This window comes from Psammomys obesus, unplaced genomic scaffold, assembly GCF_907164565.1.
Source record: "Psammomys obesus unplaced genomic scaffold, mPsaObe1.curated_primary_1811, whole genome shotgun sequence".
Lineage (NCBI taxonomy): Eukaryota > Metazoa > Chordata > Mammalia > Rodentia > Muridae > Psammomys > Psammomys obesus.
Window position 1 is genome coordinate 30738687 of NW_026593286.1, and position 21998 is coordinate 30760684.

At 47.7% G+C, this 21998-nt stretch overlaps 1 protein-coding gene across 1 annotated transcript in view; it reads right to left on the reverse strand.

Annotated features, from left to right (window-relative positions):
• Positions 1-793: 793 nt before the first annotated feature.
• Cdk15 (cyclin dependent kinase 15) overlaps positions 794-21998 on the reverse strand; it is an 89572-nt gene continuing 68367 nt past the window's right edge. The window contains exons 12-14 of the mRNA XM_055616864.1: positions 17466-17605; positions 3726-3855; positions 794-845 (exon numbers count right to left, since the gene is read on the reverse strand). Of these exons, the coding sequence (XP_055472839.1) occupies positions 3746-3855; positions 17466-17605 (250 nt within the window). The 3' untranslated portion in view covers positions 794-845; positions 3726-3745. The remainder of the gene's footprint in view (positions 846-3725; positions 3856-17465; positions 17606-21998) is intronic.

Here is a 21998-nt window from a genome sequence, read left to right on the forward strand (position 1 = left end):
AGTAATTTGAGTTTCCCAGGCTTCCTTTAGGAGGCACTATAAAAAAGTGGCACATGTGTCAGCTGGGCGTGCGTTCACACGTGCCCGATGGTGCCACAGAGATTGAATTGCGTCTCTGAAGCTCCAGTATCTCCGCCATCAGTGGCAGCTTAGGTTCCCTGGCGCTTTGGCCATCACTGCAGACCATTGGGATTCAGTGGCGGGTGATAGACAGCCCGAAACTCAACTCTAGCCAGCGGCTCAATGTGAACTCCTCACATCTGGGTGGACTGCAGTGCTAAAGCACCCTGAGAGCCACCGAAGGAGGAAAAAGCCTGACCCCACCCCAGGGAGGAGCATCAGGAATAGTCCCAAGCAAATCCGTTTGTTGACAACTTTATCCAAGAGACCACCTTCCCTGGAGACCTCGCTAAGCCGGACTAATCCTCTCTGTGCCCCAGAAGTCTTTCAGTTGGGAGGAACTGTAGGGGACTACGAACGTGGCCGATGCAGCAAGCACCAGCTCTGGCTCCAGAACATCCTGCTGTCCGTCTCCCAGTCTGTCCTGTAAAGGAACAGAGCACTGTGGCCCAGGGAACTGGCAAAATGGCTGGAACTGTTAGGAAGTCTGCTTCCCATGACATCTCATGGGAATGTGTGTGTCTGTTTTGTTGTTGTTGTTTTAAGGCAACAATAATGGCAAAAACCTCCCATTGCATTCCCTTCCTGTTTTACATCATTGCCTTGAACATCGTGTTTTAAATATTCTGGGCGGCAGGAGAGAAAGTAAAGATCTCTGATCCAGCATGAAATAGGGCACGAAGCATGGAGATAAGCTTGCACAGTTAAACAGCATAGCTATGGGCCTGAAAGGGAATGAGGAAAAAAACCAAAATGAAACAATGAGTGAGAAAAGTACAGACTAAGTAAAGAAAACGGGTTAAACACTACTGCAGACGGAATTCCATATTTTGGCTTTAAAAAGGTGCTGATAAAGGATTACAGAGGCAACATCTTAAAATAGTCATTAAAACATCACTGATTGTCAAGTGTCTGGGTGTTTTGGCTGCAAGTGTGTCTGTGTACCACATCTGTGCAGGGCCCAAGGAGGCCAGAAGAGGGTGTTCAAGTCCCAGGGACCTGAGTTGTGAATGGTGGTCAGCCACCATGTGGGAGCTGGGTATCAAACCGGGCCCTGTGAGGGAGCAGTGAGCAGCACTCTTTAGCCCTGGACATCTCTCCAGCCGAGAGAGAAATCATCTTGTCCATCATAACAAGAACCAGGAAAACTTTAATAAAAAGAACTCAGTGTGCCAGTGTAACATTTAATCCCAGCAATTGAAAGGCACAGGCAGGTGGATCTCTGTGTGTTCTAGGCCGGACAAGGCTACAAAGTGAGACCTATTCTTTTTTTTTTTTTTTAGTGTTTAGAGACAGGGTTTCTCTGTGTAGCCCTGGCTGTCCTGGAACTGCTTTACAAACCAGGCTGGCCTCGAACTCACAGAGCTCTGGCTGAGTTCTGGGATTACAGGCCTGGCTCTAGAACGTATTTTACATCTATCTCTGACTTTACAAACTACAGTGTAACTCAGCGCACCGGGGGTGGAAGTACCCGAGTTTTAACGTGCCGCCTGAGAATCACCGTGGCCACAGGGGTGACTGGTATGGTTTGCACACAGAATACTTTGCTTCCTCTCCACTCCTTTGCTGTGGACATCAGTACCTGTGTAAGAGCCCCAGCCTGATACTTTTATGACCCTGCCGAGAGTCTTCATCTTGAGGTACTGCTGCCAGTTACCAAGTCCTAATACCCCGATTTACATTTCGACTGAAAAGCGAATATTTTAACATGAGTCAGATTTAGAGGAAAAGATTTACAGACCCCCTGTGTCCCTGTGAGCACAGCTACTAGTCTCCTTAACTCCAGTCCTCTCCAGTTTTACAGACCCCAAGCCATTTATTAAACCGTTTAATTGCTCTAGCTTCTCCCACTTGTGGTTCATCTCCAACAGGTTTCATCTATGTGTCAGGACAGAGGCCTCCGCACTTCCTGGGTCTGCTCCACTAGAGGCTGATCTGCCTCCTCCCGCCCACCATTGCTAGGATTCAGCTCCACATACCACATCGAATTGATCTTCCGTCATGACCAATTTTGTGTGTAGAGGTAGCCGTTCTTGGTGAGGGTCCTCTGTAGATCAGAAAGGCAGGGTTCTCTCCCTCCCTTCTGGCTGCTTAAGAAGGACAAAATCCGGGGTACAGCAACAGCTCCGTGGCTAAGAGCCCTTGCTGCTCTTGCAGAGGACCCAGGTTCTGTTCCCAACACCCACATGCCGGCTCACAACTGTCTGCCACTCCAATTTTGGAGATCTGCCTTTTTACGGCCTTTTCAGGTAACAGACATACATGTGATATACATACTTACCTATGATAAGGCACTCATACAAATAAAACTAAATTTTAAATAATTTTTTTTTTTAAAGTAGGCCAAGACTGTCACAATAGAAGGAAGAGCAGCACTGAGGTAGGCAAGCATTCGAGGCTGTTTTCCTTAGTCTCATCTTGACAGGGCTTGGGCTAGAATGTTTGCTTAGCACACGCCAGGCTCTGGGTTCAGTCTTCAGTTCAGGAAGGGATGGCAGCTTTGATAATGGCGTGAAGAATTAACCCCTCACTTTGGAGATGGTAGTTTGAGTTCATCCTGCTCTCAGCTAGTTAGTCTAAATGGGGAGTTTTTAGTCTCAGTTTTGCGTGGGGAATACCACATAATTGTACTGCCAATTGTAATTTCACATAGGGCGTCATCGAGGCACACACTTAGACATTAATATAATGCTGTGGGGGAATAGCTAGAATTCTCAACTTCCCTGCTCTTTAAAGGCAAATCATTACTGAAGAGCCAGAAGGCAGACATCCTTGATTCGTAGAAACCTTTAAATCGTGACAGTCGGAGATAGAGACCCAAGAGAAGGAGAACCAGAGGATGCCAGGCAAGTGACACTGGGGTGCACACAGGCAGGATGTGCTGTGGCTTCCACTAGGAGACAAGGCCAATCTGTGGTTGCCAGCTGGGTGGCCCTATCACAAGACAGTGCTTACGGTTTGGACTCTGTCCAGGGACACCTAAAGGGCCTCCTGGCCCTGCACGTGGCTTCACACTAACGCCATCTGCATCACTGTCCTCAGGGCAGAGGCTCATATTAGAAGTGCTCCAGAGACACGGGGTGTCTGTACTTGGCTTTGGGGAATGTCCCACCAGCCTTGTGTGCACGCTAGCAGACACCTTCAGGGTACGGCGGACCTGGGAAAATCTACCCTGGTACCGTTTACTCCTTGAGACTGCCAGAGAAGATAGTTCACCACTAAGATGACAAAGCCTCCTGACTCAGCAGTGTCACATCAGCACTGACTAGCCTGTGACCCCCCCCCCAGGAACCCTCTCAACTTTGGGAAAAGTGGCTCTGCTGCTCAACCTTAGCCCTGATGTGTGCCTTGCCAGCTAGCACAGGGGCCTACCTGGTTAAGGAAAACAGTGCCACTGAAACTCTATTCCGCTAGTGTTGGTGGAAAGCCTGAGAGGCTGTGACTCAGGAGCCCGGCTCCAGGGGTGGGAGAGGTGGCCACGCACAACCTCATCTCTCCCCCGTCTTAGGAAACGGGGCTCTGAAGAGGCTGCCCTAGAAATGGGGACAGGTGAACACTGTTCCCTCTGGCCAGCAGCTGCCGCCTGTGGTCCTGGGACCCCTTACCTGCAATGATCTGGACGACCTCACCAACATTTGTTAACCCCGGCTAGGCAGTGACCCTTCCGGTAGGAGGCCGAAAGGTCACACATTTCTGGCTTCAGCTTCACTCCCGAAACTGCAAACAAAGACTCCTCTGTAGGGAGGAAAGGAGAAAAGCATCAGTGTGCTATTTCCTGAGATCTTCCACAGTACATATATTTTTTCTGCTCTGTTTCCCAAAGAGGTGTCAAGATAGGCAGGCTCACTCATAATTTATGCTGAGTCGGGGTACACTACCAAATCTGTAAGAGCTGTCAAGTGCTCCCCATTTAATGCAGTTCTGTGCCTATCGGCCAAATGGACACTAGTGGGCGAAACCGGGGAAGGGTTTGGCACCCACACGGAAGTGTTAGACTGTCATGCCAAGGACTCTAGACTACACTCCCACCAAGTCAGGCAAAGTACAGCATGTGAGCCTAGATATACTGCGGGAGGTTTAAAGACATGCCAGATCCATTAGTCTCTAAAGTGAGTCTAAATAAACCCTACGGCATGACTTCCATAAATTAAGAAAAAAAAATACTATTTTGAAATATCCTTATGTCGAACCTTCATCCTTACATATAGACAGATGTCCCTTGACTCACCACGGGGCTATGTCCTGTTAAGCCAGTGGAAGACTCTGGGTTCAATTCCCAACGTAAAAGAAAGACAATATATATCATAAATTAAAGACATGTTTTTTTCATTTACTTTTTATTTTATGTGAGCGGATGTTTTGCCTGCACGCATGTCTGTGCTATCCATGCGGAAGCTGTGGAGGTCAGTGGGCGTCAGGTTCCCCGGGACTAGAGGTGCAGACAGCTGTTTGCTGCGGTGTGAGTGCTGGGAATTGAACCTAAGAACTGGTCCCCTTGAAGAATGGCTATTGCCTTTAAGCACTGAGACCTCTCTCCAGCTCCATTAAAAACGCACTTCATAGGGATGGAGAGCTGGCTCAGCGGTTAAGAGCGCTGGCTGCTCTCTCAGAAGTCTTGACTTCAGCTCCCAGCACCCACAGGGTGCCTCACAACTGGCCTGGAGCTGGAGTGCCACAGGATCCGATGCCCTCTTCTGGTCTGCAGACGTACATGAAGACAAAATACCCATAATAACCAGATACAAAAACGTGCTTGCTAAGACCTTATCTCAAAACAACAACAAGCATTGAACACACCTAACTTACAGAACGTCGGCTTAGCCACACTCTACACTGTAGAGTGCTGGTTGTTTCCCCCATGGATGTAGTGTGGACAGAGTACATCACTAGACCCCAAAGGGACCAAAACTTGAAAGAAAGGCACCCCTTGTGCCTGGTCCAGGACTACCCTGAGCACCCAAAGATGCTAAGTTGCTCATGTATAGCAGTACCGTATGGACCATACTGTCTGTGCATATTACACACCCATACATAAACACACACACACACACACACACACACTCGCCTCTAGATTACTCATCACACCCACTGTGGTCCACACTGTGTAAATAGTTAAACAGCATCTTAAAGGAAATGATGACGAGAGAAAAGTTGTGTGTTAAGTACGGACACGCTTTCTCTACGCTGAACACGTGGGGTCGTCTGCATCTGAAACACAGTCACGGAAGCTGGACATGGAGAGCCCGTTCTATGGTTCCTATGGAATACATATGGCTTTCACCCCATGATAATGTCGAGACAGCTCTGAAACGAAAGCGTTGCCGATCAGGGATAGCCTGTATGTGACTGGCTGGGCACCCTGGCAGCTGGCAGTTCCACAGACGCCCATGTTTATCGCGCCCCTCGGGTGTCCGTGTGCACTCAGCAGGGCGCTGGGCCAAGTTCTTCTGAAGTCAGTGTTCACTTAAGGGGCTCCTTGGCATGAAGGGAAAACAAAACTTCCCAACAGATGGCTATGAGTTAAATGTGCACGTGTGCAAGACGCCTTACACAGCTCCTCACACCAAGTAGCCACTGGACCACTGCCATCGCTGGGGGCATGGGCAGGGCAGAACAGGGGCCTCGGGTCCCCAAGGCACAGAACTTGCTCACACATCCTCCCTGCTCAGGCATTGCTCCTCCAGGCTCACAGTCTAAAGAGCTCATAATTTACCAGACAGAGCGTCTATGTTCAGCACACCAAAGGCATAAAATGTTATGATAGAATTGTTTGCTCGCAGATGCTCACACCCAAAGGGCAGAAAGAAGCCTGTACTGTTAGCTCAGCCTGGGCTTCTCTGTGGGAAATCTGTGGTTCTGACATCTTTGGTTTAAAATTATAGATTTGCTCGGCTGGCCGGGGGAGGAGGATAAATTTTTGCTGATCCAAATAAGACATTTTTCACTCTAATATGACCTTTTGTACTCTTCCTTAGCTCACCATCACAGCATAAACGGTTAAACAGCTGAAATAAACAGTGTGTATACTTACAGATGACTCTCCGTCAACCCAAATCCAAGCCGATTTAGGAGCCTGTCTCCAGGAGAAATCTCTTCTTGCCTTGGAGACAGTGGCATGAAAGCCTGGGTTTCCCTGAGGCTTTTTTGCCCCTCAAAAGCAGGGATGGAGATGGAGGAGGACAGGGGGAGAGAAGAAGGGGAAAGGCAAGTAGGAAGAGAAGAGGGGAGGGTGGGAGAGGAGAGGAGAGGGGAGGGAAGGAAGGGATGAAGAGAAGAGACGAGGAGGGGAGAAAAGAAGAGAAAGAAGGGAAGAGGAGAGACTGAGAGACTGAGAAATTAATCAAAAGGATTCAAGTTGGCCTGCCAGACTCTCCTTCCTAACTCACAGTAAAAGCAAAATGAAAAAGCAGGGAAGAAAAAGATAGAAAGCAAAGGAGGGAAGCCGGCAGACAGGCTCCCCCCAGTGATCTTGGCAAGGCAAGCCCTTCCACTCCGGTGACTGTTCATTAGCTTAGTGAATCTGACAGCGTAATTATCACAGCTGCTTTGCACTTAGAATAAATAAATACGAAAGTGGGTGCTTAAAAGTTTTTTTTGAGAAGGGAAATTCAGTCATCTAGACTGTCGGCAAGACAAGTTTATTTAAAACTTTTAGGTTCTTATGTATTTGGACCATTTCAGAGGAGATAATGAGAGAGTTGTCTCTCAGTCTAATTGAGTTCCTCAGCTCCTGGCAGCTGGCTGTCACCCTTTCAAACTTTGCTTTGACTTTCTTCCTTAGAAATCGGATCCCAGCGTCTCCGTTTACTCTCCCCGTGCTGATAACCTGGGGAAGGCCGGTGCACTGGAGTGCAGAAAGTGACTTAATGGGATTGGCGGCCGACTAACCGGCCCAGGAAACAAGATAATCAGATCTCCCTTGTCTGTGCTGGCTAAAGGAGAGGGCACAGGTTACAAAGGGCCTAGAAATTAAACTAGCCTTGCAAAATCCCGTCACGTGGATTTCGCACACCAGCTAGAGCGTGTGTGCAACTATTCAGGGCACACACTTCTGCACAGGGTGGCCAAGGTCTTAGCTCATGGCACACATGGCAGCTCCAAGGCTTCAAAGCCTAAGGGATCAGAGGAGCGCACTCACGCCTCAGACGAGGGCCACGACACACACGCAGCTCCACGAAAGCAGTGCTATTTATTTCCTTCTAAGGTCGGCACCTATTTGTCCCTTCCTCACCATCTTGCCTCTCATCTCTGAGAACCACACTTACACGAGCTCTTGGATTCAGTGAGCTGAAGGTTTTGTGAACCTTCAGTTCATTCTGGGTTAAAAGAAGTTTGTGTTAACCCACCGGGCAGACGGAAAAATCAAGGCTTATGAAGGCGAGTGGTGCATCTGGTTTTGTTTGTTTGTTTGAGACGGGGTTTCTCTGGGTAGCCCTGGCTGTCCTGGACTCACTTTGTAGACCAGGCTAGCCTCAAACTCACAGAGATCCGCCTACCTCTGCCTCCCCAAGTACTGGGATTACAGGTGTGCACCACCATTCCTGGCTGCATCTAGGTTTTGGGAAAATAAAAAAAGAACAAGAAAACATAGGCCTTAATTCTCAGTCCAGAGCCCAGAACCTTGTATTGCTTTGATTTAATTCATTCTTATAACAAAAAATATGGTTTCACCAACATTGAAGAAAATTCTAAGGGAAAAGGATCTGTAGTACCAGAATATTGCAGAATATTTTTATTCTCTATATTAACTTCTAGTTTTGTTCATGTGCAAATAACTTTCGTAAGTAGATTAAAACATACCATTTTAAATTGTTATTTTGTTTCTGGTTTTGAGTCAGTGTCTCACTGTATGTTTCTAGATGGCCTGAAATTTGCTAAATTGAACAGGCTGGCCTTGAACTCACAGAGAACCACCTGCATCTACTTTTGCATAGCGCTGGGGTAAAGGCATTTGCCACTGTACCAGCTGGCTTTTGCTCTTTTCCCTCATCCTCCTCCTTCCCTCCCTTCCTTCTTTTCTATCCTTTCTTCTCTCTTCCTCTCTTCCTTCCTTTTTGAAAGATGACGGTGCTATGTGGCCCAGGCAGCTCAATCACGGTTATCCAACCAGTGTTCCAGTGCCCAGTATTTAAATTAAATTATTTTTCTTTGTAATGTTTAAACTGTTACATACACCACATTGGTATATATCTAGGTTTTCATTTGTTTTACTTGTTTGTTTTTTGAGACAGGGTTTCTTTGTGTAGCCCTGGCTGTTCTGGAACTCGCTCTGTAGACCAGGCTGGCTTCGAACTCAGAGATCCACCTGCCTTCACATCCAGGGCTGGGATCAAAGGTGTGTGACACCATGGCCAGGCTTGTTTGGTTATTTTTAAGCTGCTCAATTTGTTTATCCAGGTAATTTCAGGGATAATGTATCTTAATTAAAAAAATGTGAGCAATTTTGTGTATTGATGGAAGCCACGGTGTCTGACCTACACTTCCATCTGCAGAAAAACATTTGCTCGCCACCTCACCCGCACTGGGAGTCATTGGAATAATGAAAAAGAAAAAGATACTGGCTAAACAATTTCTTGGTTTTGTCTATCCCCAAAGCCATCTTCCACGTGATGGCATGTTTCTTTTGTTTCCTCTTGAGAAAATTGCTATTTTATGCCTTTCTCCCGTTTTCATTTGATTCTTGTTTTTCTTGCAAAACAGTTACAGTGTGAAGCAAAAATAGTAACTGCCACTGAGTAAGCCATCATAAGACCGAGGGTGTTTGTGGATGTTATGATAAAGAGTGAGTAAAAAGGGCAGACAGTGGGACCTCATAGCTGAGGGCCAGTGGTATTGGAGTGTACTTTCTATGACGTGTGAAATTGAAGTATGAAACATGCGACTTGGGGACCGTGGAGCCTTTCCCAGAAAGGCTTTAAAATAAACACAGCAGCAACACGCAGAGGGGCTGAGAACGGACCTTGACTCTAAAACAGCTTTGCCATAGCGTCCTTGTGAGGTCTGTGTAGGAAATAACTATGGAGTGGGAGGAGAATGGGCTGGGAGTCTCAGGTGAAGTCAGGCCTCTGGTCTCTGCTACTTCACAGCTAGGTGACCTCACTCGCCATCCCAGTCTCTGTTTCCTTTTTGTTTGAGTCAGTCTTCCTAGGGGTGGGCTAGACCAGACTCACTGCCAGCCTCCTGCCTCAGCCTCTTGGGTACTGAGATCACAGGCATGCAGAACTATAGCCCTGCAGCACCAACTTCCTAATCTGTAATGTAAGAAACAGTAACCCAGCTGGGTTGAAGGAGATCTACTTAAAGCCCATAGGTGCAAATAAAGGTGACTGTTCCCCCCAGTGTCAATGATATTTCTCTATGATAAAGGAATAAATAGGCTCAGCGGCCTTGAGGGTGCTTTCTGTGCCTGACTAAGGCCTCATTCTTTCCTGAATGATTTTTCTTTACTTAGAGACTCTTCGAGCCTGGGAGGCCACTAATTTTTTTTTTTTTTCTTTTTTTCCTTTTTGAGACAGGGTTTCTCTGTGTAGCCTTGGCCGTCCTGGACTTGATTTGAAGATCACAGATACGCACCACTACACCTGGTTGGTGCCAGTAAATTTAACCGAGTTACACACTTGGTGGGATTGGGGGAAGGGTTGACTGACGTACCTCCCAGCAACACAAACCCATCCAACACCGTAAGCCACATCTCCACTTCCAATTATGGGGGCATGCTGAGGACAACTTTACAGGAAGAAAGTGACTAAATGGGTTACACTAGACACTTCCTTATTTGCTTCTTTTTTTTTTTTTAATTTTTCCTTACAATTGTTTACTTTGTCTATGTGGGGGGTGGTGAGGGAGCTTGCATCCCAGCGCTTGTGTGGAGCTCAGAGGACAGCTTGAAGGAGTCGGCTCTTCTCTTTGACCATATGGGTCTGAGGGATTGGACTTAGGTTGTCCAGCTTTGTCAGTAAGCACCCTTATCCGCTGAACCATCTCACTGGCCCTTGATTTACTTCTTAATTGATTGCTTTAAAAATTCTGCTCAATAAACAACTTAAAAAGTGGAGAAAGGGGGCTGGAAGACAGTTCAGTATGTAAAGTACAAGGACCCAAATCTGAGCCCCATATGACATAAAAAGTCAGGCATTTGTCAGGTGGCAGTGGCACATGCCTTTAATTACAGCCTTTCTGGAGGTAGAGACAGGTGGATCTCTGAGTTCAAGGCCAGCCTAGTCTACATAGTGAGTTCCAGGACAGCCAGAGCTAAACAGAGAAACCCTGTTTCAAAAACAAAACAAACAAAAACACCCAACCCAACCCAACCCAACCCAAACAAACCAGAAAGTCAGGCATGGTGGTAAAGGCCTGTAATCGCAGACCTGAGGAGGCAATGCTTGAGGCTTGTTGGTCAACCAGACTAGCCAAATCTATGAAGTCCAAGTCCCAGTGAAAGGCCATTTCTCAACACATCAACACGTGCGCACACGCATACACGCATACACACACACACACACACACACACACACACACACACACGAATGAACAAATGATCAAATGAATGAATGTGAAGAGAATGGTCTGTGTTACACTGTTTTAGTTCCTGCTATGATGGCACACAGCTGTGAGCCTAACGCTTGGGTGTTTGTGGCAGGAAGATGACCTACCTGTTCAAGGCCAGCCTGGTTACCCTGCCTCAGGAAAGATAAAGAAATGAAGAGACAGAGAGGAGAAGGTGGGGAGCAATCCTCTCGTAGAGTCTCTCCTCCTTCTCCCAAATATCTCCAAACTTTGAACCGTGGCCTCAAAGTTTGCTCATTACAGTGTGAGCAAACTGGATGCAAAAACAATGAACAGGGGCTGGAGAAATGGCCCAGTGGTTAAGAAAACTCACTGTTCTTCTAGCCAACTCTCTGTAACTCTATTCCCAGAGGATCCAGTGCCCTCTTCTGGCCCTCGTGAACAGCAGGCACGCACATGGTACACACATATTCAGGTTAGCAAAACACTCATACACGGCTCTCCAGCCCCAATAAGGCCTTTAAAAAAAAACAAAACAATAAAAATAAACAGCGGGGAGGCTCTGGGAAGAGAGGAGAGAGGGGATGTAGTTGGGATATAAAAATAAGTTTGAATTATAAAATTTTAAAAATCAATTGAATTAACAATTCCATGTTTAGTTGCAGCAAATTCATTGAGAGAATGAAAAGAAATCCCGGTGATATCAGTGACAGTAGTATCTATTGATGCATTTCTAATCCATTAAATGCAAGAATCTCAAGTCCCAAAAGATAACACAATTAGTAGTAATAATAATAATAATAATAATAATAATAATAATAATAATAATAAAGCAATGAACAGAAGCAGCTTGAAATCAGAAGCAGCCTGCGAGCTTTCTTAGTGCAAGCTTATGGTGTGTGTGTTGTTGTAAGAACGTATATTATGAAGAGAGTGAAGGCTGTGACGTATCAGCTTCAGGGTCCTGCCTGTTACTGGAAGAAGGCAGTTCCAGAACTGAAGAGTATTGCAGGACGTGACTGGGATAGGGACATGGTAAACAGCCCTGGCTCCATCCCTAGACCCTCATTGACTGTGAGTGATAGGCCTACCTATAAATTGGAAACAAGAAGACCAGAAGTTCGTAATGAATTCAAGGCCAGCCTGGGGCACAGATGACACTGTCATAACATGAAATATATAAAAAAAAAAAAAAAAAAAAAAAAAGAAGGGAAAGAAAAAAGAAAAAAGTATTCAATTATATGACATTTCTCTTTTGATTTTTTGGTCCTAACCACCTAGACTTTTTTTTTTTTTTACTTTTTTGGGTGACTGTATATATTGTGCATGCCCACATGTACACAGAAGTCAGAGAAGGATGCTGGGTGCCCCAATCAATCACTCTTCACCTTAGTGCTTAAGGCAGGGTCTCTCATTGAACTTGAAGCTTCTGTCTAGGCTGGCTGGCCAGGTCTCTGTGCCCCCAAATGCGGAGGTTACAGGCCATGTCCCACTTTTTCTTTTTTCTTGGTGGTGGTGGTGGTAGGGCGATCAAGACAAGGTTTTACTGTGTAGTTGTTGTCCTGGAATATGCTCTGTAGACCCGGCTGGCCTTGGACTCAGAGTTCCTCCTGCCTTTGCCTCCTGCGTGCTGGGATTAAAGGCGTGTGCCACCACTGCCTGGCACAAGGGGATTTGAACTCAGGTCCTCATTCTTGCACTGAAAACACTCTTGCCCACTGAGCCATCTTTCCAGCCCACTCTGCTCCCCCAACTCCTCATCACTGAGATCCACCCACAGTTCTCCTGGCTCTCCACAGTGGCATTCACCTCACTTTTTCTGCACCCTCAGACCATGTTGCATACGTCAGCTGACCTGTAGCTGCTCATGTACCAGCCTCGTTACCTTAAGGACTGTCTACTCTTGGAGGGTAAAGCCCATGCCTAGTTCACTGTTCTGTTCATCAGCACCACACTTAACACACACTCCATAAATCTAGCTTGTTCTCTATTCAATCTGTCTCTTGTAAAAACTCTCCCAGTAAAACTGCCTCTGAATTCCACAAACTCAACTCACAAACACAACTCCACTGTACTGCCTCTCGACTCACTGACTCAACTGAACTGTCTGAACAGAACTGACTAGAACTCAGAGATCTGTCTGCCTTTGTCTCCTGCAATTAAAGGTGTGACTGTATTTCAGCTGGATCTCACAGAACTAGAAGGTCTCTGGATGTGATCTTTTGCCAGAGGAGCCATGTTCTGAATTAATATTCCTCTTCAAGCACTCAGGAGGCAGAGGCAGGAAGATCTCTTGAGTTTGAGGCCAGTCTGGTCTACAGACTGAGTTCTAGGAGAGCCAGGGCTACACAGAGAAACCCTGACTTTAAAAGTCAAAGACCAAACGAAACCAAACAAACCATGGTGCAGAGAGCTTGTAATGCCAGTGCTGGAGGGGAGACAGGCAGATCCCGGTAACTTGACCGATAACTAGTGAGCCCCAGTCAGTGAGAGGCCCTGACTTCCATCTCAAAAAACAAGGTTGACGGTTCCTGAGGAAGGACACCCAGGTCAGCTCCACATATGTGTGTGCAGATGTGTATACACACACACACACACACACACACACAGACACGCACGCACACGCACGCACATGCACACAAACACGCACAGAGTTAAGGAAACCTAGACTAGAGAAGTAACTCTGAGCACTAATGTCATGGGATCATCAAATGTTCAAAGACATGCTGTTAAAGGAAGACTTGAAATTTTTCATTGTTTTGGAGCAAACTATGGCCCCGATGGGGCAGTAAGAGTGAGTCTGCTCTCAGGGTGGAGGTCTGAGAGGGTTGAGGGAAGGCAGACGTGGGTGCTGCGGGCTCTCCCACCCTTGAGCAGCCTGGAGAATATTGTTTCTACAAATGTATTTGTGAACCATGGCAAGCTTTTACACTTCAGGAATTTTTTTTTTTTTTTTTCCTAAGATGCCAAGACCTATTTTAAAGGAGAAGGGGAATTTAGTCCAGGAAAGAATGGTAGAGACTGACTCAAACCTGGATTAGGAGAGAAAATGAGACCAACCAAAAGAGAGAGAGAGAGAACCTTTGATGTCTTGACGAGCAAGAGCCTTGGCTTAAGGACCAGACTCTTAAATCATGTGGCATTTACTGGCCCAGATTTAAAAAAAAAAAAAAAAAAAGCTCTTGTGGGTCAGTGTATGTGCTCGAAATGGCAAGCTTCCAAAGTCGGCCTTAACCTTCTGAGGGTGACGTTTGGAAGGCTTCCTATAGGAACTAAGGGGAGCCGTCTGTAGAAGGGGCAGCTTAATGATTTTTCTACTCCCCCACCCCCAAATAGTTAACCAGAGTTCCTTTCTCAGAGCCCAAGTTCATGCTGAGGGCAGAGGGAATTAAGCAAAGAGGTTGAACCTGCAGCTAAGATTAGAGAGCTGCCAAGGGCCTAATTTTAGGCCCTTGCTGGCCCAGCTGACGCCCTGCATGGCTGGCTTGGCCATGGGGACCACAGGCATGGCCGTGAGCCGGTGCTGGAGTGGAGAGAGCTGCTCCCTGGCCATCTGCAAAAGCAATTAGCTTGCTGATGGGTGTGTTTTGAGAGAGACTACCAATAATTTCCCCTTCAACAAATGTTTCTTCAGGTGTTCAAGAGGCAAGGAGGGAAAACGTCAGAGCTTGGCAGACATTCCCACAGGCTCCCCATTCTTGCTTTCCCACTTAACAGTGATCGCCACCTGGGAACCAATTCTGGAATTCCTGGGTTTTCATGGCAAATCACCCTTGATCAATTTCCTCCGGCTCTAAACTTACTGCCACAACTTAGAGAAAGCGTCGTCCGAGGCTGGCTTGATGAGAATCGACATAGATTGATGGGAACTGTTCTTTGATTTTGCGGGGGAGTTTGCACAGCAGCCTTCTGTGGGGATTTGGGCTGTCCTCTGGTCTCCATATATTTTCCACTTACAGGTTTCATGCTTAATTGTCTTCTTCAGAGGCCAGACAATAAGAGCTGGCATCTTCCAGATCAAAGGGGAAACAGAATATATTTTAAAGTGACAACTCCGTTACCCTGCGACCAGAATAATAATAAACTGATGTAAATATAAACCCTAACGAGTCTATGCTAAAATGCTACCAGAGAGCAAGATCTTTCTCCTAATTACAACACAGCAACCCCCCCCCCACACACACACACATCATTCATGAGAACACATCTTATTTTTGCAATCCTGATGCCTGCGGCAGCCCACCTCAGCAATGCAGAGTTTTCTGTCCCTGCAGGTTGGGCGCTGCTGGGCTTACCCACTGGGTCCCTCTGTCTGCAAAGCAAGCTGTTAACAAAGGCTCCTTGCCAGGGGCAATGAAAAAGCAGGCTGGCAGTGGTGCCCAGCCCAGGGAGGGCAGCCCTTGGTGGAGGAAGTGCCCTTGGCCAGGGCCACTGTTGTCAAGGTGCCCGGATGGGCCCCTGGGGGTTTCCTCTCCATTCTCCCCAAAACCTTTGCTCTTCCTGTCACTTGCCACACATCCTAATGTTACCTCTGTGTTTATTTCTACACTTGCTCCAAGCACACATGCACACACACACACACACACACACACACACACACACACACACAAACGTGTGCGCTCGCGAGTGCACACACACTGGCACCTCTCTTCCCTGTCTCTCGGTGCTGGTCCTTTCATCTTCTCCCTCAGGGACTCGAGATGTCGCTGCAGGAAGTGCTTGTCCGCCAAGGCAGCAGCCGGCAGAGCCCCGTGGCTTTGACAAACCTCATTTAATTGGGAGGAAGCCAGGAGAATTTGAAAGAACTGAAACATCCACGAAAGTCCTTTTATCAGGCATAATTTAAACTCTGCATGGAAAAACCCCTATATGTATAAAGAAAAGTCAACTCCCCTCCTGCTGTGGGCACTCCGCATCTCCCCCCAGCACACCAAGGCTTCTGCAAGATTCCATCTTTTCATTTTTCTCAAAGTGTCAAAGTAGATTTGGGCTCTGCAGCAGGGTGAACAGAGGAGGAATACAGATTGTTCTCTCTCTCACCCATGCATACACACACACACACACACACACACACACACACACACCTTTAGCTGGGTATGTACCAGAGTCCATTCTAGGGAGAATCAAAACCCAAGTTCTTAGGAACGCATCTGTTTAGATAGTGATTGCTGCTTCTTAATTAAAAAGCTTGGCGCCCAGAGAACCTTGAAGATCCCAGCAGTTCTCAGCGCCCAGAATAATCGTCTCTGCAGGAAGCCGACGGGGCACATTTGTTTAAGGAGAGAGATGTGAGCGCATGCGTGTACAGCCAGGCGTGCACATGTGTGGGATGCGGTGTCCTGAGAAGGAAGGTGCGGATGGGAAGGAGGGGAGCGTGACGGGACAGGCAGGCTGGACCCACGGGAGGCACGAGTGCCAGGAAAGGGGCAGGCTCTATCGCTCTCGACCCAACCCCACCTCCCACCTCCTTGCAAACCCTCTGCAGATTCACCTCCAGGCTCATCCGGCTCCCCTGGCTCGCCCCCACGTCCCCACATGCAGTTTCTGAACATCTGCAGCTGGTTATAGGCAGATTTTTGCTGTTCTGATATGATTTGTGCTAATACGTGTAGAGGGCGCCCCGTTTCCTCTTCTTCACCTTCTTTTCCTCCCACTCTGTAAGATCCTTGAGGCCAAGAACAAGTGTCTTGTTTTCCTCAACTTTTTATAGCACTTCATGTGCTCTTGACACTTCATGGCAGCTTCATAAATCCTAATGGCTGCCTCTTCTTATGGGGGTTCAGCAAGATATTAACCTCAGATGTATGATGATGGCTATTTTTAGAGGTCTTAAGTGACTCACTTTAGTAATAAAATTTCTCAACAGTCCCAAACTAAGAGATTTGTCCTGTTTCAGGACCCTGTCTGAGATCTTGAGAAACTGTGTTTCCAAAGCCTGGCAACTGGGCCAAGCTGTGCCTACGCCCCTTCGGGAGTAGCTCCACACCTCATCCCCATTCCCACCCCACTCCAGGCTGACCCCCGCCCCCAGGCCTTCCTCCTTAGCTTTCTTTTCTTTGGCTTAGGACTTCAAACAACAATTTTCCATCGAATGTGGCTATTTTCAAAGAGACCTCACCTAAGGAGACTCTCCCCAGCCCTCCCTAAAACGGCCCAGGCCTTGACCGCGCCACCCACATCCTCCTCCGAGCCCTTCTGGACCACATTCTGAGGAACCCAAGTGCCACTCCTGCCCCGTGACCCCTCGGCAGCTTTCAGATTTGGAGGATGACTCAGGCTCAGGCAGCAGGGCCTGGTTTCAGGGTAACCTGTGCTTGCAGTGGGCGGCTGGCCTGGGAGCGCGCGGCCCTTCCCCCGGCGCCAGCCTCCGAGCTTCCTTGGGCAGTATTGTGTTACCCATCCAGCCGGGCCCATCTCTCCTTCCTGGCACGCCCGTGTCACCTATCGGCTTACTCTCGGTGGAAGAGGGAAGCGGCTTGTTAGGAACTCAGGTTTCGCTTCTCCCGGCAGACGCCAGCTAAAGCAAACGCCTCAGAGGCAACTTTCATCTCCTCCGATTTCTAAGCGCAGGCTTGAGTGTGCGAAAGGTTCACATTATTAGGAGGAGGTCCTTGTCACCTTTCCCCACCGGCGCTTTAGAGTTTCAGAGAACCTGACTCAAAGCTCAGGAGAAACTGGGCTCCCGTGCTTCTTTCTGGGAAGCAAATTAATCTCTGACTTCACTTCTGGTTGCTTCTCCAGTGTTGAGGGAAAACTCCTAAGAGGAGACTTGATGCGTTATGTGCACACATACGTGTACATACACACGAACACACACACACACACACATGCACACTCACCATCCGGAAGCTGGTACAACTGGGACGGCAGGACACTGAAATAATCATGAGCAAGGGCTTCTTGGGCTGAGACTCGGTCCCTGGGGAAGCCTTTCAGCATCTGCGAGGCCAGGTCTTCAGCTTCGGGAACTCCACCCAGCCTGGAAAAGAGAAACAGTTTCTCTAGAGGCCGCTATGCTGGAAAACAAAAACAAAAACAACAACAACAAAAAAAAACGAAGAAGAGGCGACAAGGCTTAACATATCTCAAAAGAGTTCCTTCCTGGGCCACAGATGGGAAGTGAAAATAACTAACCCAACACCAAAACTCTTCCCCGGCCTGGCGCTAGGAGGGAAGGAGACAACCCCGCCCCCCCATGTCCCTGGGTACTATGGGCACACAAAGGACACAGGTTTGTGGCTGTAGAGGCAGGAACATACGAAGAAGGCTCCTTCGTGGAGGAATTCTCTGGCCCCAAGCAAGCGGAAAGGCCTAGTCAGCAGAATGTTCCAGGTTCTGGATAGCGAGGACAGAAAGGATGGAATCCTGGAGGGGAGGAGCGGGGAAGGCAGTTCCAAGAGTGGAGGTCGAGTGGAAATAGCCTATTAACAGGGTTTCTGAAGCTCAGCCCCAAGGTTACCGGCCGGGACGGTATCCCCTCGGGGTAGAGCTGGGCAGTAGTAATAAAATATCCAAATTCCAAAAATCATGACTTGTCCCCAAGCTGGCCCCGTGCTGGTATCTGGAGGTCAGCAAGTATGAGCAACTGTACATGTTAAAGACGGCTAGCTCTGGGAGGCCCAAGGCAAAACCGCCCCCAGCGGAGTCCAGGCATTCCCCAAGCTATCACGCAAGAACACGGGTACATCTGCGCAGGGAGCAGCCCTCCTCTGGTCTCACGGTTTGTAGTCTCGGCATTAGGAGGTCTGGCCTAGGGGAGATAATCAGGGTACAGGAAAAGAGCCTTCACGAGGGGCTTAGGTCCTTCATCAGAGAAACTCTGGGGAACCTGTCTGTTCCTTCTACATATGAAGATGTGCCAAGAAGGCATCACAGATGCAGCACAGAATCATCGTCAGACACTAAATGAGCTGGTGCCTTCAGCCTCGGACTTTCCAGCTTCTAGAACTGTGAGCAGTGGTCTTATTGTTGAGGATATAAATCACCCAAAGCATTCTGTCAGGCTGGAAGCCGGTGGGTAGGCCTGAAGCCTGACATTCTGCCTTGAGTTGCATGGCCACAAATGAACCTGTCAGAAGATCCTGCTATTAAGGTCACGGTCCACCATGTCCAGATAGCTCCCTGAGTTTGGTGCAAAATGGAGGGCTCCCTTTGTCAGTAGGGACTCCTCTTCTTTGCCTGACCTTGTGTGGAGGACGACTCTGCATAGAGCCATGTGACTCAACACCTGAGTGCCTCTCCTTGGTCTGCCAGTATGATAATTAGGTACAATCAGCCCTTCCTGCCCGTAACCCTGAGAACCTTTATATACCTCACCCCAAAAACAATACAATGAGTTGCCTCTCTGAAGCTGATCCTGGAAGGCTTCTCCGTCATACTCACGGCCATCTGAACCTCATTCATTACTTCTGCTCCCTTTGTCCCCGGGGGCCAGTGGCCAATGACCCCGGAGGAAGGGAGGACTACATGACCAATCAAACAAAACCTAGAGGGGCTTGCTTATGTCAGCGTGAAGCAGGGAGGAGCTTGTGTTCCTCTCCGGCAGGCATGAGGCCGGGATGCCCCAGGTCCTGTCCTACAATTGTGACGTGTTTGATTGAGATTTGCATAAGAAACGTCCAGGTATCTGGTTTCTACACTGTAGAGCTGTGTCTGCAAACAGGTTATTAGTCTCTGACTCCAGGGTAACTGTTTCACAGACAAGATAAAGACATTTGGAAATCTCAGGTTAAGGACCTGCTTACCTGCTGTGCGTGAAGGAAGAATGGTTGGCCAATTCTCCACGTCACGTGCTCTGTCCAGGCTGTGTGATTGCATGAAGCAGGAGCTACTAGCCATCACTCAACACAGGTAACACAGGTACGGCTGTTCTCAGTGGAGTGAGCGAACACTGCTTAGTTTTAATTGCCTAGCATACCCTGGCTCTGAGTATTAGAATCTCCTACCCACACTGTCGCCACTGACCTTCACAGTAGGGGATGCGGCTCTCTGCCGTGAGCTCGCCTGGGTACCGTGCTTGCCTTTACGTCATATAAAGGAGAGGGTGTACGGACAGAGTGGCCACATTGCTAATGCTCTCAGTCTAGGATAGATGCCCACAGTAAGAAGCACCCTTAGGAAAGCTGTCGATCTGAAATGTGAATGTGTACTCACGAGGCCCACGTTAAAGAGATCACCATTAAACCCACAGCAAGGTCCATTTCTATCCCTGAGCACAATCCCACCACACCTTTGTGGGGATTGTGCAAAAGGCGGGAGACAACTCTGCTTTTCTACACTCAACACACTTGCAAACTGAGTCTATTGCAACCCTGTGCGGCACAGGAATCAGGGCTCCGCCGCCGACCTTCTAGCTGACCCTAGGTAAGTGACCCAGTTCTCCAAGCCTCAGTTCCTTCCTGTTTGACATCAGAACAGGACTGTTAAAACAAAACAAACAAACAAACAAACAACAACAAAAAAAACCCGAATGTAACAAATAGGCGGTGGTGGCACACGCCTCTAATCCCAGCAGAGGCAGAGGCAGGCAGATCTCTAAGTCTGAGGCCAACCTGGTCTACAGAATGAGTTCCAAGACAGGGTTTAGGTTTTCCTGTCTTGAAAAAAAAGAAAAAATTCCAAAAAACCAAACAACAACAGAAGAATGTAACAACGTGCAGCCCCATAAGCACATGGTGGGCACGTATCCTTAGTCCTCTGCAGAGCCAAGGATTTTCTCATATGCTAATCCAAGCAAACTCTGTCCGATAGAATTTTCCACAGTGATGGAAATTCTCTGTTTTCACTCTGTTTGATGCAGTAGGCGCTTGTCTATATGCAGCTGTTGAGCCCTGGGAATATAGGTAGTGTAACCGAACAACTAAACTTTAAGTTTAATCGGGAATAACTTCTATTTAGACAGCTGTTTATGTCTCATGGCAACGGCACTAGCAGTGCTCCAGGTATTATTTCTTGCTCCAGGAGCCAAGGAGCCAAAAGGAAGTCTGAGCAAAGGCCAGGAACACAGGAATGGGCAGAGCAGTAGGTGATACGTGGTCAGGAGAGTGAGAGAATTCAAGTCCTATCAGCTCAGAAAGGGGGGGGGGTGTTTCAAGCGCCAGCAGGAAGCCAGTGGCAGAACTGTGACAGCAGCGGCAGAGAGTATTAAGGTGCTTGGCGTTTTAAAAAGCCAATAGGAATGAAAGGAAGCTGTGGAGCTGTGTGGAGTATCTCTAGGCTAGGCCTGGGGGGCCAGCATGCCTGCAAAAGGGTGGTGGTGCCTTCCCTTGTTATTGTTTTTAAACAATAAATTTATTGTTTAAATTTATTCCAGTCTCAAAATTGGAACCAACTAAAACCGGAGCTGCTCTGCTTAGCAAACAGAGCTTCCCCAGCTCCTACTCAAGACCTCAAAAACGTGTCTTCGACATTCTAGGGACTCCAGGGAACACTCCGGGTTAGACTGAAGTTCCTGCCATCTTTGACATAGTTTTTGAACGAGTATCTTAAAATCGTTGATACCTAAACCTTAAAAAAAAAAAAAAAGTGTGTTTTTACTTGCCAGTACTGCTCGATCAAATGGCTTGTAGGAAAGGTAACTCTTTATTTTAAAATGTCCTGATAAATTGAAGTGGGAGTCCACAGACGGCTGTGATTGCTTAGTGGTGATCGTGAGCAGTTTCTATATCCCAGAGGATATAATAAACAGCAGTTCCTGGGAACATGCCTCTGAAATAATGGGGGCTTCAAGCCATCCTGGGCTTTGAAAATAAGAGCTGAGCATATGGGCATCATGGGAGCCTTGTCTCTCCCCATAAAAGATCCCCTCTCAGTCCATGGCTCTCTGCTCATTCTTTGTACCCTCTTTTTCACTCTTTACAGTGCCTTTTAAAAGCGTACAAATGGTACATAAGGAATAATCAAGCCACCTTTGGTTAGATTAAACCACTCTGTATACTCAGGGACCAACGGTTCAATATTCAGTTGGGACTTTGGCTGGGAAACTCTTCCCTTCTCTCCACCTGCGAGAGTGTTTTTCTTTGACATCTGAGCTCCTTTACCCAGTCTCTGATGTTTCCCTCACCGCTCTTTTTGCCTTCTCACGGAAGCAAAAAGAACAGAGCCTTCACTAATTACTCTCCGATCAAAGAATACTGGTTATTGTAATTGGTCATTGTCCGAAAACACTGAGTTCTTCTTCGCCCAGAGGCTGCCTGGCGCAGCATAGTTAGCTAGCTATTCCTGGAATGTCTCTATTATCTGTTTTACTTTGCAAAAGAAACTAGGGATTTGTTGAAAGCTGGTAATAAAAGTCTGCCCTGGTCCGAGCCGAGACCATGTTGAGAGGGCCTGGGAAAGCATGACCTCCATGAATCACGTTCCCCTTCCAATGC